The sequence below is a fragment of the Copadichromis virginalis genome, linkage group LG15 (assembly GCF_057382275.1).
Source record: "Copadichromis virginalis isolate Kocher_CV1m ecotype Utaka linkage group LG15, C_Virginalis_male_GT1.1, whole genome shotgun sequence".
NCBI lineage: Eukaryota > Metazoa > Chordata > Actinopteri > Cichliformes > Cichlidae > Copadichromis > Copadichromis virginalis.
In genome coordinates this window covers 31,487,495-31,503,062 of record NC_140632.1, presented here as the reverse complement: position 1 = coordinate 31,503,062, position 15,568 = coordinate 31,487,495, and the positions used below count along the sequence as shown (strand labels likewise).

At 39.1% G+C, this 15,568-nt stretch overlaps 1 protein-coding gene across 2 annotated transcripts in view; it reads right to left on the bottom strand.

The window, feature by feature from the left end:
- Nucleotides 1-514, bottom strand: part of epha7 (eph receptor A7) — an 86,922-nt gene extending 86,408 nt beyond the window's left edge. For both annotated transcript variants that reach the window (XM_085432918.1, XM_085432919.1), the window contains exon 1: nucleotides 329-514. In XM_085432918.1, coding sequence (XP_085289044.1) covers nucleotides 329-422 — 94 coding nt within the window. In that variant the 5' untranslated portion in view covers nucleotides 423-514. The remainder of the gene's footprint in view (nucleotides 1-328) is intronic.
- Between the last annotated feature and the right edge of the window lie 15,054 nt (nucleotides 515-15,568).

Below are 15,568 nucleotides of genomic sequence, written 5' to 3'. Positions count from 1 at the left end.
TCTATAACAAGCAGGTTATTTGTACCGATTACCCACTGATGCTGGAACAAAAAAAAAAAAAAAAAACTAGAGCCTCTGCGCCTATTCTACAGCGTTTAGTTGCCGTGCGTAAAAACACCAAGAGACCGCTTACACCAAAGCCTGGTAGCAGACAATTCTGTTATGCCTGCTCAGTTATCACCTGACATTAAAATTCCGAGTAACTAAAAGCAAAAAGAGATATTTTTCTTTCAATGTCAGGACGCGATGTGCTGATTTTTGACATATTTATGTTAATGTCGTCTCCAACTGCAGTGGGGTGGAAGAGAGGAAAACTTTAGGAACTTACCTTCCTTCGCATTCTGTGCTTCACCGCTGTCTACATAAAAGCATAAATGAAGGCAAAACGTAATCCACAGACACGGGAGAGACCTGGAGAGCATGGTGCAGCTGTGGATTTCAATCTAGACCGTAACTAGCTTTGCCACCGTCTCGCGTGCTTCCCATTGACGACACTGAATCTGCTCTATGTACAACAATCCACTGGTCTCCACTCAAATATCGTCTGCTGCCGCTGGGAGGAGACTAAAGCTCCACTCGTGTCAGTTAGACGGACGGACAGAGGCATTATCCAACAGCAGCGCGAAGAAGGGAACGCAACAGACATGGAGAGCCAATACGAAGATGGAGGTGGAGTTTAAGGGGGATGAGCAAACTGGAGGTCCACGGCTGTGGAAATGTTGTCAGGAAAAGGGCAAGGGATTTTTTAGTATAGTGGATGTCTCAGCTGAACTCTACACGCACTCACACAATACAGCTCTAGTGAAAAACACAGACTTCCGCGGCGTTTGGTGATTTAAACTTTTATTAATTTTTCGGATGATGTCACGGTTGATTTTGTTTTTAATTAAAGGTCCTCTGGAAATCAGTTCAGACACTGTGGAGAGGAGACAGTCAAACATCTAATCTGTAAACTCGTAATAAATCTTCACCTTCAGTTAAAAACTGTTATTTTGTGTTGTTGTTTTTTTTAGCTTCTGTGAAGCACTTGTCATTTTTATCTGGAACGGTGCTATAAAAACAAAATTTACTTACTTACTTTATTTCAATTATAAACAATAATATGCTGAATTTCATCACTCCCCCTGGGTCTGAAGCAACCTCACCACAAAGAAATATCTGAAGCAACCACAGCCTCTGAACAAGTGCTGACACATAATGTGTTAAAGTACTAGTAATCCTTCATCATGATGTTATTCAAGTGAAGAAAAGATAAGTGGGCGAAGTCAAGAGTATTTATAATGTAGTTTAATTGTTATGTTACTGATTTTCAACAGATTGCCTTTCCCAGTGTGCTTTCATTTCCAGCTGTGTATATTGATTAGCCCATATATCCGAGTGCATGACTGTATGCCTTTTCCATGAGATAATGCAGTTAGAGTGTGTGTCTCTTTAAAGTTGGTTTTCCTGGTTTTTCCTAGTGTGTGACTTATATGTGATTGCAATGTTTTGTTTCAGCTCAGCTTCATTCAGTTAGAATTTTATTAGAGTCTAAAAGCACCACATTTGTGTTCAAACAAGATTTTGTCTGGCTATGTGGATGCTGGATGTATCACAAGCAACACAAAAAGGCTTCAGCATTGTGTGTGTGTGATTTGGCCAAATTTACATGTTAAACCAACAGCACTGTATATAGTGTCTGTTGTATATTACTGTGTTTTGTTAAATGCACCTCTGGCTGAATCACTATTTTATTTTTTGGCCATTTACTGTTTCGTACTGCTAAACTCAAAGAGGACGTCTGCTTCTTAACTCCAGATTTCTCATTATTGGACTTATCCAGACAAGCTTTGCATGATCCACAGTTCAAAATAGACCCTCTATGACTGTCTTATAGTAGGTCTGGGCACAGCTCCATCAGTTAACCCTCTGCCCCAAACATTTAGTTTTAATTCCATCTTCCACGTGTGACTAAGATGACCACCCATATGGAAAAGAAATAGAAAAAACTTATAAAAGACTTGCATCAGATTTGCTTCATATAGTGAATCATATAAGGCTTACATGATTTACTCATGAAAGTGGCCACTTTCTCATTACTTTCATATATTGTTTTAGTAAGTATCCAAAACATACAAGTTTCATTTATATGATTCTTCAAGGGATCTTATATCCGTTTTCACTCTTGTATGCTTTTCATACAAGTTTCACACAAGACAGATACAAACTTTATAAGATTTATATATATCTTTTCCATATCTTTTCTCTGTGACATCATACACAGCCAAAAGTAGAAAAACGCTGTCTGAGCATTTCTGAACTTTTAGTTCATGTGTTTCCTTGTTCATGCTTTGACCCCATTATTTTAAACATTGGATAAGATTACTGAGAACATCCACAATTGTAATATAAATAAAAGAACAGAGGGAGGGTGGCTTTTCCAGGCTTTGATAAATGTGCTATGTACAGATGTGGAGAAGGAAAACAGAATGACTAGATTAAAAGAAAATCAAAGTATAATTAAAAAGTTGCGTTTCAGGCTGAGTGGAAGTGGGTTTCCATTGCTTCCTGGGTTCTTATAGGTAAAGGAGTCTTTAATGTTTGAGCCAAATATAGCATTTGATGGAGAGACATTAAATGGCGTTTTTAATCTGTGGAAGGTCACCTTAAGAAAGTCCCACAGAGACAGGCCACTCACACAACAGGACCTGTTTCATTACTGCTCCCGTGCTTCAGAGACTTTCAGCTTAAAGATGGGCCCACCGGGGGTCTTTAAGTAACAAACAACCATAAACAAAGAATAAAACACAATTAAAAAGTCTAAAGTTAATTTCCCGCTTTCTCAGATGACTTGGCATATCACTTAAAAATTAAAGCATAAAGCGGCGCTCATTATCCCTTTATACATACAGCATTTGTTGCAGGTCACTTAATCTCCATTACCTCCCAACAAGCAAAACAACTGTAATTATGCCCCACAAATATTGATTAATAAACTGTGTACATAAAAATGGACGGAAGCAGACAAGGACTCACTTCAAGGTTTATTTACTTTTGCTTTTTTTGTACGTTTGTTTTGTTTGTTTATTATGCAAATTGCACCTAATCCATTTTGTCCTTGATACACAATGGAGTCCTGCATGTATGTATTTCATAGAAGATTGTTTGAATTCATCTGGATTAATGTTACCTTTTTTTTATACACACACACACACACACACACACGGACACACACACACACACACACACACACACAGAGTTACATATATTAGCGGCTGAATCCTCATACTATATTTCAACATCTTTTGTGCCCATCTATTCATTCACAGCAGTTTTCAAAATAATCTTGACTGATGTTCAAGGAATGCAATCCCAATCAGGCATCTACCAGCCATAAGATGGATAACATGGACAGCATCACCACAGCCCTGCAAACAGCTCATTTCACAACAAGGTTCCTGAACCTTAGATGGGCAAGGATGAAAATCAAACCAGTCAGGCCTGTCAGTTAGGAAAGGGATCAGGACTGATAACATCTCCTTCTTCAGTGAAAAGAAAAAGATCCCACTGCTGATAGGGAAGCCAGTGAAGAGTCTTTGGAGCGCTCATCCAAGCACATGACTTCCTCAGTCATTACATAATTTTATGAAGGCCTGGAGAACATAGACTGAAGACCTTCACAGTTAAATTAAGCTCTGGTCCTACCTGCTTACCCTGATGCCAACAAATATGTCTGGAAGTAAGTTCTCCCTCCATGCCCTGTTTGGAAAACACATTCTCCAACTACAACTAGAATCAACCAACATACGCTATTATCAGGAGAAGTGTTGTGCTCAGCTGAGCACCAACTCCCCAAAAGTCAAAACAAATGAGAGGAAACAACTTGAGGTCTCAGAAGTCACTAGTATGGAGGACGAGATGTTCACAATTACAGTTGTAAGCCAGTGGCATTAGAAAAAATACATAAACCTGAGGTATATTTACTAGCAGGGCCATGCCATGGGCCAACATATGGAAGATTTAACAAGAAAGTCTGAGATTCCTTAATAGAGCAATGTATCTATTTATGTATCTTAAGTCCATGTAAATTTGATCTTTTGAGTGACTCAGAAATGAACTGCCACCATTAACTGCATCCATAACCCCAGTTTACTCTTATAATAGAGCACAAATCAGGTATGATACAGATGACATCATGATTGGTTCTGTGCAAGCTGGCAGAGGTTTTGGAGTCACATAGAGCACAACTAAATTACACGAGTGCATCAACATCCCAATCACAGAGTCACTTAATCAGGTAAGCTGTTGGGATACAGAAGCAGGGTGAAACGCCTTCTCCTATCCAATGGAAAGTGGCTACAGAGGTGTCACTGGAAAATCCATGCAACAACTAAGGCTCTTGGCATTAGCGGAGCCATGCAGAGTACGAAAGTGAAAGAATGGCTAAAGAGTCTGGACAAGGCAGTTTCTGGCTGTGGCTCAGGAATAAATGCAAAGTGGGACAGGAAAGGATCTATACAGCAAGCTGCAGGAAGTAGTAGAGCAAAAATCCCTATTGCTGCAAAAGGGGGCCAAACATCTGCAAGCATCTGCATCATGTGGCTCACAGCTGATGACCCTGTAGCTGACTTACCAGCATCAGTGGAGTTGCTTCATGATTATCCATTTTCATGTTCAGTCCAGGGTCATGAGTGGGCTGGAGTCTATCCCAGGTGACACTGGGCAACAATCCATCCATTTGTGTTTTTATAATAAGAGAAAATATATTTATATATACTGATGAATTCATTTGCATGGGAATCTCAATGATGTCCCATGTCCTATAGAATGCAGCGTGTCGATTCATGCTGCACTCCTGTTCATAGAAACAAGCTGTAGACACAGTACGTTATGAGACAAACACTGATCACATTACCACAGCTAACTTTTAATCTCTTTCACCTTGTGAGTCTAACTGAATCTTTCACTGTGGCCATCTTTCATCTGAGCCATCCCGGCATAGCACAGTGTGCGCCGTCAGTATCTTGGCATGTCCGCTGGAAGCAGTCAGTATCTGGGATAAGATTTCCTATAATTTCTAAATACACATAGAATTTTTTAAAAAGTTTTTCTTAAAATGAAATTAACATTACATCATGGCACTCACAGAGTGATTGATAAATTCCATTGGGAGTTCACATGGAAACTAAAAAACCTTGTGCCTTGCTTGTAGATACTGCAAAGCCATATGTTGATATCTGGCATCACATTCTTCTAGAAACTGATAGGTTCATAAACATGGCAGCTGTGGCCACCTGTGACAAAACATGAAGTGTGTAATATGTCCATTCACCAACCCAGGATTCTTTTTCTTACCTCCTGCATGTAAGCCAATGCTTCTTTCTCTCCCTACAGTTTTTATACATAGATACAGACCCTATGCTGGTTTTACAGCGAAAGCAAAATTTTAACGCAATGCTTAAGATCCAACTGTATAATTGGGGTAGGTCTTGTGAATATCCTTAATTATCATGTAATTTAAATGATACTTTTAATTTGCATTCAGTTCTATTTTATTTATATAGCACCAAATAACAACAACAATTTCCTCAAGGCACTTGATATTGTAATGATTATGGGAAGGGAAAAGTCCCTTTTAACAGGAAGAAACCTCGAGCAGAATCAGGCTCAGGGAGGCGTGGCTATCTGCTTCACTAGTTGGGGGTGAGGGGAGGAAGACAGGAAATCTTCTGATGCCCGTTCTGAGCATGAGACATTTGTGTTTTATTAAGTACTTTCATTATGTAATGTCCAGAAAAGTTTAGGGCTCTAAAATGACTGACATGATGGGAGCTCATTATCCTGCAGCTGCTTGTCATTCTTTCCACTTTCAAACTTTTATCATGAGATATTAAAGTATGATGCGAGTACACTCTCAGAAATAAAGTTAAAAGTCTTTGTACTTTTCTTGATCTTTTGAAGTTGCAGTTAAGGGGCATGTACACCACCTGATTGTGGGATAAGAATGTAAGTTATATTAAGTTGCATTAAAAATTGAAGGCATGCTTGAAGTGTAACAGTTAGAAATCAGATGCATGCATTTGTCTCGCTGTAACAGTCTGGCTATCTAGCTGCATGCAACACTGCAAGAGCCTGACTAATGAGATATATCTCCCTAAACTGGAAGGTGTCTGTTTCACCTGATTGTACATAACCTAAGAATGTTCACTGTTGCCATGGCATTTGTTAATTAAAAGGTTCCCGTTATCCTCAAGTGGAAGTGACACTATGCATCAGATGTATTATGTGACAGTAATGAAGCTGTTGTTGTCTGGCCTTGTTTCTGACAAAATCATAGTCTAACAGAAAATAAGTGAACGTCCGCGATGAATCAAAAGGTTATTCTGAGGCAGTTAGTGCTGTGAGACTTTGCATGACTGCATGCACCAGCTCTTTGTCAGCAGAGCCTTTTAAACTAATTTAGGTTCAGTGGGTGCTCTGCCACAACAGGCAACAATGACTTGTTGGAGGGAGTGGCTGCAAGAACACACAGCTGTTGCAACATGATGTACTGAGACAAACTGCTGCTGCAGACTGTGGACTGACGAATCTAATGAAGTCAGTGTTTTCTGTGATATAGTATTAACAGTTGTAAATATTTTAATGGCAATGAATACAACTTAAGGCATGGGAAGCAAACAGGTTTACCTTTTTTTGGCTACTGAACAACAACAACCTGTTGCAGAGTTCACATTGAGCTAAACCACAGTATGCTTCTTTGTTGTTTGTTTCCTCTGTGTTTGACTGGTTAGAGAAACACTATAATCCTAATTATCTTATCCTAATCAAGTTGCACAGGATGAGCCACTCTGTATCAGTGCTCCTTTGGAAAGAGTCTTAGGTACGTATATATTAGGACAATTCAATTACGTCTGCACACGGAAAAACACAAAACAATGTAACTTATGCAGTTAAATAGAAAAGATGTGCATAATATATTATATGATTCTGCTGGGTAGCATAACAAGACAGTGAACTGGTAACAGAAAACACATTAATATTACACAATGTGTCAGTGAAATCTACTGTGCTGGCTTAAATTTCTATCATTCAACAGTGCAGTCTGCTGATTGAGATCAGCTGGGCTAATGGATGTCTAAGTTTTTATCTCTGTGCACGATGTATTATTAGTAAAGTTAATACAGCTCATGTTCTGTTGGGCTCAACGTTTTACCATCTCTGCTCTTCATCTGACATTTCTGTCTTAAATCATATGATGTTAGTTACATAATGAGTAAATGGACTGGTTCTGATATAGTGCTTTTCTAATTTAATCCGATTCAATTCAGTTTTATTTATACAGCGCCAAATCACAACAACAGTCGCCTCAAGGTGCTTTATATTGTAAGGTAGGCCCTACAATAATACATACAGAGAAAAAACCCAACAATCATATGACTCCCTACACAGCAAAATCTCCAGTGTTAAATTAACACTGGAGAGTGTCTATATGGGTCCACACCTCTGAGTGTTAAATACAACACTATTGAGTGTTAAATTAACACTTTTCACAGTGTTATATGTTTAAAAGTAACCTAGTCAGTTTTGAAGATTAACAATGGCTAACACTGAGCAGTGCTGATTTTCTAACACTGGAAAATAACTCAAAATGTTAGAAATATTCCAGTGTTAGAAAATCAGCACTGCTCAGTGTTAGCCATTGTTAATCTTCAAAACTGACTAGGTTACTTTTAAACATATAACACTGTGAAAAGTGTTAATTTAACACTCAACAGTGTTGTATTTAATACTCAGAGGTGTGGACCCATATAGACACTCTCCAGTGTTAATTTAACACTAGAGATTTTGCTGTGTATGAGCAAGCACTTTGGCAACAGTGGGAAGGAAAAAAATCCCTTTTAACAGGAAGTAACTTTGGGCAGAACCAGGCTCAGGGAGGGGCGGCCATCTGCTGCGACCGGGTGGTGTGAGAGAAGGAAGACAGGATAAAAGACATGCTGTGGAAGAGAGCCAGAGATTAAAAACTAGTAAGTTCAATTTTCTACTCCACTTATGCACTCAGTGCTTACCTCATTCACCCATTCACACAAGCATTTTGTGTGTGTTTTCTCTGAAACTGGAAAATAGCTTGGGGTTCAGTATGTTGCCCAAGGATACTTTGCATCCCGAGTCATCTATTAACTTTCCGATTAGTAGATGACCTGATCTGCCTCCTGGGTTACGGTCAAATAGATGTCATTTCAAGGCAAATGTAAACATGTCTGTCTGAAAATAAATAAACATATATGTGTAAAAGTTGTGAAAAGTGTTCTGAATAAAAGGCAATGTCAGACAAAAGCCAACAAGTAGAAGTTCAGCGTCTGCATCACTCAGTAGATCTTAGGAGTAATTCAAATGGATAACTGGAGCTGGAAGGCTTTGAAGGATTATTGTGATTATTTACTGTGTTTACAGCAAAAAATGGGAAAATTCAAAGTGATGATATATACAATAATTAAGTTACATATGATATAATTCAGATTCAAATATCCTTCTAGATGCAGCCTTTGGAGGCATGCAGTCTTGGACTGCTTTCAACAGTTGATTTTTTATTTTTTTTATTGAAGCATATAAACAAAAATTAAAAAGCTTATTTTTTCAGTGGGTGATTGCCCATTACTTCTCTCAGGGTGTGTGCAGTACACTGGTATTTGGATTTTTGACACACATATTTTCAAAATCTTGGCTCTAATCCCTCACACTGTACATCTGAAGTGCTACGGTACCAATAACCTGCTTCATGGTATTGTTAACCATCCATAAACAATGTTTTCACACCTGCGGTCAGTGGAAGGTTTTAGTGCCCCATATTGTTCCAAATTGTTTAAGGCTATTTTCATTCCCCAAATCACATTAGGCGAGGAAACGTGTATGAAGGATAAAAGCACAACCTGTATCCATTCCAGAGAAATCTGTTAAACATTCGCCAAGCGTCCTCATCAGCAGGCAGCACTTAACTCCTCTCCCAGTGTTTCCTCCCTCCAGGCTCGAATTACACATCTTACACAGACTGCTGAGATGTGTAAAGAAGTTGGTACTTCTGTACACTCTTGTTTCCGTGCACCTCTCAGGCTTTGTCAGTAAGTAGCAAACAAGCCTTCCAGATCCAGCAGCAGTCTGCTCCTGGCATTGAGAAAGCTGGGTGGGGGCAGTCTGAAGTCTGCCTGTCAGGACCCTAGAGGAAAACACCACCCAGAGCTTTAATAGCGACCATGAGAAGCAGCCCAGAGGCCCTGTCAAATGGCAGTTTGGTTGTGCAAGCAGGCAATTTGCTTCTTTTTATAGATCGGTAATATGGAATAGTTCTCTCGGAGGAAATCTCAAGTGTTGAAAAATCAGCTGGTATTGTTGTGGAGCAGCTCAAAACCATTTGCACCTGACACCTTTTTGTTGATATGATCACATTCCAGCTGGAGTCTGTCTGTGACTGTAGTCAACTTTTTGAAATGCAAACCACCAGAGAAAGTGCATCATCAAAAGCAAATCACTGCACACAAGCCCCCCACCCCCCAGAGGTGCCGTGGGTCACAATTATGAAAATGGGTTCATCAGGAAACAAGGAAGTACAATAGAAATCTGCATTTCTTTGTGATCCAATTAGGAGATTCAAAGAGAGAAGTTTGGACTTTTATTTGTTAAGCACATTTCTGTCTTGCTCTATTTTTTTGGTTGCATAGATAGAGCAGAAGTTTGAGGTGTTGCATCTTAGTTAGTGGGTTACAGCATGTGTGATATTGGAGCTTCAGAATGAACCAAGTACTCATTTTTTGCCACAGTACAGTGGCAAAAATGAGTTTTCTATAATTACAGGAAGAACAAGAGCCAGAGTGCAATATGAGAAACAAACAGGGCCAATGGAGCCTCAAATGACTCAATGTTCTCACTATTCATAAAACACAACTGTAGTAATTGAAATATCCACATTAAACGGAGCCACATGTAAAGACAACCCTTTTAAATTCAGTTTGGTATTATCATTGAAACTGAATTTAATTAAAGTGCTAATTAACAAGCCTGCTGACATAAGAAGCTGTTTTTATGGTCCAATTTCAAATTATCCCAAGATCACAGCTCTTTATTCACTTTAAATACAACGGCTTTACGCGAAAATTACTTTCAGCGAGTGAAATGTGAAAAAGACACCACAGTGTGCTGCTCTGATCACTGCCAGTGTCAGTGCTTTTTTCATTACAATTATGAGCTTGCTGAAATCGCCTTTGACAAATGAAGACATCCAGACGTCTGCATTCACGAGAAACATGTGGACGCTTTCACTCCGTATCATTCATGCACGTGTGACGAGACTGGTGCTTCCACTATCGTCATGTCATTTGTTTATTTAGGAGTGATTAAAAAGGCTTCCCTTTAGCTTCCTCGCAGTCCCACAGTTGAGACGTCTGAAAATAAACAGAGAAACCTGAGCATTAGTGTTGGCGTGCACTGCTTGCCCATAATTTAAATATATATATATATTATATAGTTTCTTTGCAGTCCATGTCCATGCTTAATCCATGCCTACCAACCATTTATATATGGCACTATTTACTATTGTTTTTAATTGCTTTGAGTTTAACAGATGCAAATATGACCATGAACTCTCAACAGCACTTGATCAACTTTCGCTAATTTACTTATTATATCTAGACATGATTTTTGGTAACTAACTTAGCACAACCCCCACCCCTTCCCACTGGGCTCTGGCAGTTCTAATGTTAAATGTGACCTATTTGCTGTATTGGTCAAACACCCTGCTCCACTGCATTATGTCTGCATGCACAAACACAATTATAGATCCTTTGTGCAAATTGCAGGTTTTTTTTTCTATGCTCAAAAAGCCATTAGGTGTCCTAGAAATCCAGAGAACAGGCAGATTAAGTGATATATTGTTTTAAGGTATATCTTCCTTCAGGAGTTCTTACATAGTTGGTTTCAGATGGTAATAACAAAAGAAACCTCAATATAGTTTCTTTCAGTAATCACTTTTTACATTTTTTTTTTAGGTTTTAGATGGCCATTTTGGAATACTGGCTACACAGTTTAGCAAAAAGACTTTTTCAGCTGCTCATTCAGCTATAAATCTCTTTTTATGATGTGAAATAGGATTAACAGGGCCCCATAGGGCTGCTATCACCCTGCTCAGGTACTGAACACATTAGACTGTTAGGAATATTCTATATCACCGACATCCAAATGTAGCAGCAGTGTCAAGTTACTGAAGTGCCTACAGTAAATGAAGTCCAGCGTCAGGGTACAGGGTGTTGGAGCCAGTTAGGGTTTCCAGTGGTATGAAAGAGAAGAAGGTGGCCCCCATGATTCTGAAGGATGGGCAACAGAAAAGTGTTTTATTTCACTGTTTCTCCAGCTGCCTGTGCTGCAATGCTGACAGCATCCAGTTTGGCCCGCGTCTCCCCAGGGCAGTCTGTCGAACGGCTGTTCTCCACCAAGACACAGCCTTTAGCCATGCGCCATGCTGCCTGTCTGGCACTCACCACCCCTGAGAAATAGACATCCTCTTTTTTCCCCCCTACAATTGCTCTTTAATCAGCTGCCTGCACAATAGGCTGACCAGTTTAACATGCAGCTGAAGCTGTTGTTGGTATGGGAAAATTAAATTCTGTGTCCAAGTCTGTTGTCTAACGTCCAAGTGATTTTTTTTTTTTTTTTGCTCCAATTCTCCTCAGGATGAAAAGTTAATTTTAGTCTCTCCTCTGAAATATCTAGCAGACAAAGGCCATTTTGAAATGACTTCATTGTGCACAAAATTACCATAGCTGACGGCATGCAACTTTATTAATATCTCTGCAAATATCAAAAACACCTAAAGTTCACGCCTTGTGTTTGTTTGACTCTATACACATCTACAAATATTACCAAAAAAAAAAATTTTAAAAAGAAAATGTAAGACTTTATCATTTTTAAGCATGGTAAGATAAACAGTAAAAACAGAGTAAAAACATCTATAAAGGCATAGGTCTGTTTAAGGATGTGCTTAAACTTAATCCTTATTCCAACAAGTCTGGGGTTTAAGCTAAAACTCTTTGGTACAATCTAGACAAAGGGTAGCTAATGGTTAGGACTGTAAGTATGTTCTTACATGTAACCAGAACCCAAAAAAGGTCATTGAGTCACTGGTGGATATTAACAGGATTAATTATATATCCTTTATATATATAATAGAAAAATCACTATATTCTAAGCTAGATATGAATACCTGGTTAAACAAGGCACGCACAAAAGAATAAACTCACTGAAGAGTTTTTACCATGATATTGGTATAAGCACTACGCCTGCATATTACTTTACATGCCTGTTAGTGGTATGTGAGGAATTTAGTCTTCTTCATCTTCTAAGTCAGAGAAAATGTGTGTAGTACTCAGCAGGTTTCTGCCAGGCCTACAGCTTTGCTGCAGCGAGGCAGGAGCCCTGGGAGGAAACCCACTATCATTATAACATCAATCGCCACTTGTCTCTTTCTACGCCTTCCTCATCACCACTCATTTCAGCTGCAGTACATCAAGACTGACTGAGGTGGAATATAGGAGCAGGTAGCCATCCTTTAACACTGACTCCAGCCTGTGTGTATATATTAATGAGATGCCACTGGCTAGCTCGAAAGTTTTCTGCTCCTCTCTGTCATTAAAACACCCAATGTGCACTTTTGACTCCACATGCATTTCTTTTTGCCCTTTAGGGAAACAAAGGGGATTATGTAAATTTTATAGGGATCAACCCACATCTTGCCCTAGACAGTCCACTTCTTCTCATCATCTGATTGGGGTAATTATTGGCCAGAGGAGGGAGAATTAGGATCATGGCTTTGAAGCATGGCAGCTCCCATACAAAGTTAAGAAGAGTACCTCACAATTTTAGGCGTTAAATATACACAGTTTGCAGTTGGTGACCTATTTTTGTCATGCAGTGTTTTTTCTCTTAAACAATACATTATGTTACAGATTTTAATATTAATTAGTCATTGTCAATTGTTGATTTGTCCTGTTCTCATTGTGATGGCTGTTTGGTAGCCGTTCGCATACAATGCATACTCTCTCTCTCTTCATATGTGAGTGTGTGTGTGTTTCTCTGGTGAAGGACCACCACTGATTTGATTAATATAGGTCTATAAGTTAAGTGCAAAACTAGTGTCTGTTCTTTGTTAGCCTAGATTATTTCAATTTAGCTCAGTTTTATTTATGTAGCACCAAATAACAACAAGAGCTGCCTTAAGGTGCTTTCACCATAAACACTTAATGGACTTTTTTTTTTTTTTCATTTTGGCTGAAAATGAAAAACAAAAAATTCTCATCTTTCAGGATTCAACTGAATTTTCTCTCTTGGTTGAAGAGGATGGTGATTTGACGCACACATGGTAGCACCTAGATGGAGCTGATTCTTTCTGTCCATGTTCGGACAGCAATACCTTCTCGTGCTACCATGCAATACCTCGTGATACCATGAAACACTAAATATCCCCATAAAGCTCACCTTCCTTCCAAAACCATTTGAATTTTGTCTTGAGCACAAACTGTAATGGAGTTTTGGTTATTTAAAAAGCGCCTGTAAAATTAATCCACTGACAGGCCTTGGTAAATAAAGGGAAATGTAAGGTAAAGAACCTGCAGTAATACAGAGAAAACCCCAACAATCCGATGAACCTCTTTGAAAAAGCACTTGGCGACAGTGGGAACAAAAATCTCCTTTTTAACAGGAAGAAGCCTGTAGTGGAGACAGTTTAAGGAAGGGACAGACATCCGAGGGGTAACAGAGCACAGATTAATAATAACTTTGCATAAAGCCCAAGAAAGCAGACAGAAGCAGCAAGATTGCTTACTTATTGAACTTTCTCCATTCCCTCTTTGATTTGTAGATGAAGATATGAGTTTGTGGTCTAGTTGTGTGCCTTCTGTTAAAATTAAAACCTTGATTTTCAGCATATTCAACTATTTAACATAAGCACTTTTACTAACTGCTCCTACACGTTGGATCATTTTCCTGAGATTCAAAAGCTACCAAGCTAATATATGGGAAACCCATTGCTTATTTAATACTAAGCATAATTATAGTCATAATGGTAATAATTGGTATGGCATTGGCATAATGGTAATGCAACATTTGTACTCTGAGACTAGTACTTATAGAGCAATTTTCTACTCAAAACATTCTATTTATTTGTTTGAACTTGAACTAAGTTCAAACCTCATTTATCCAGTCACAAACACTTTCATACAAGTACTTTTTTTGGTTTGCGAATGGATGTATGAAACACAGGGTTCAGTATCTTGATCAAGATCGGTGTCAGTTAGTGGTAGCATGAGGTGATACCTGGACCCTACAGAGGTTGTACAGCTAGTCCAACTCCTCCAGGAAGGCACATCAGTAAATGCCATAGCCATAGGTTTGCTATGTCTCCTGGCACAATCTGAAGAGCAAGGAGGAGATTTCAGCAGACAAGCAGTTATTGTAGGAGAGCTCGACTGGGCGGTAGACGACCCTTAATCCATCAGCAGGAGCTGTATCTGCTCTTTTGTGCAAAGAAGATATGACCTGAGAAACTAATATTGTCTAGAGTGTTCTGTGCTCACTGCTTGGCACCATGAAGCCTGACTGGTATTTGCCATAGAATACCAGAATTGGCAGGTCTACCACTGGTGCCCTGTGCTGTGAGCAGGTGAGCAGACGTCTGGAGGGTCTGGAGAAGCCATGGAAAACATTAGGCTTCTTGTAACATTGTTTGGATTGACTGGTTTGGTGGTGGTGATGGTCTGGGTAGGCTTGGTTCAAAAGTAGTATCCACAATAGATTGACAGAGGTGCCTCCAGCACTTTTTTTCATAGGGGTGGCCATATGGGGGCCACAAAAAATATTAGGGCGGCACACCAAAAACAGAACAGTGCAGGGGCGTAGAGGAGTGTGACTACTGGAAATCATAAGGGACATACAAAGTGACACAACATGAATGACAAAAACTGCATATGCATAAATAAATAACAAGTTAATGTTTCAACTCATTATAAGGAGTCTTCCTCTTTCTCTTGTGTCCATGTTTATTAAAATTATTACCAACATAGGTAACGTGCCCCCCCTTTTTCTGGTGTCTGAAGCCTCTGGGACTCCTGAGAGTCCTGCTAGGCACTGTTTCAGCAAATCAGCACCGAGTCTACAAGCCTACAATTAGCTTACTGAGCCTACAAATGTAACATTTGTTGCATGAATTAGAGAACTTTATTTTTTAGAAACCCTGACAGATAACGAAATTTACTCTAGAGTTTATTATGAAATGATGACTTGAACTGACCACAGTGACCTTTAGAAACACTCATCCCTGAAAACAAATATAAAAATTGATCAGTGCATAATTTTGATTAAAATGTAGAGGATTCAGTTTCAGCACTGTTGGCCATGTTAACATCTGAATGGAAATAGCATGTAGAAACACGCCACTTGTTAACTTGGGTGGCTTTGGTTTCTGTATGATCATCAGAAGCACAGAAGCAAGACTTGTTTGTTTTTCTGTGATGCTGATAAAGGAGGAGCAGATGTGTTCACACAGTCT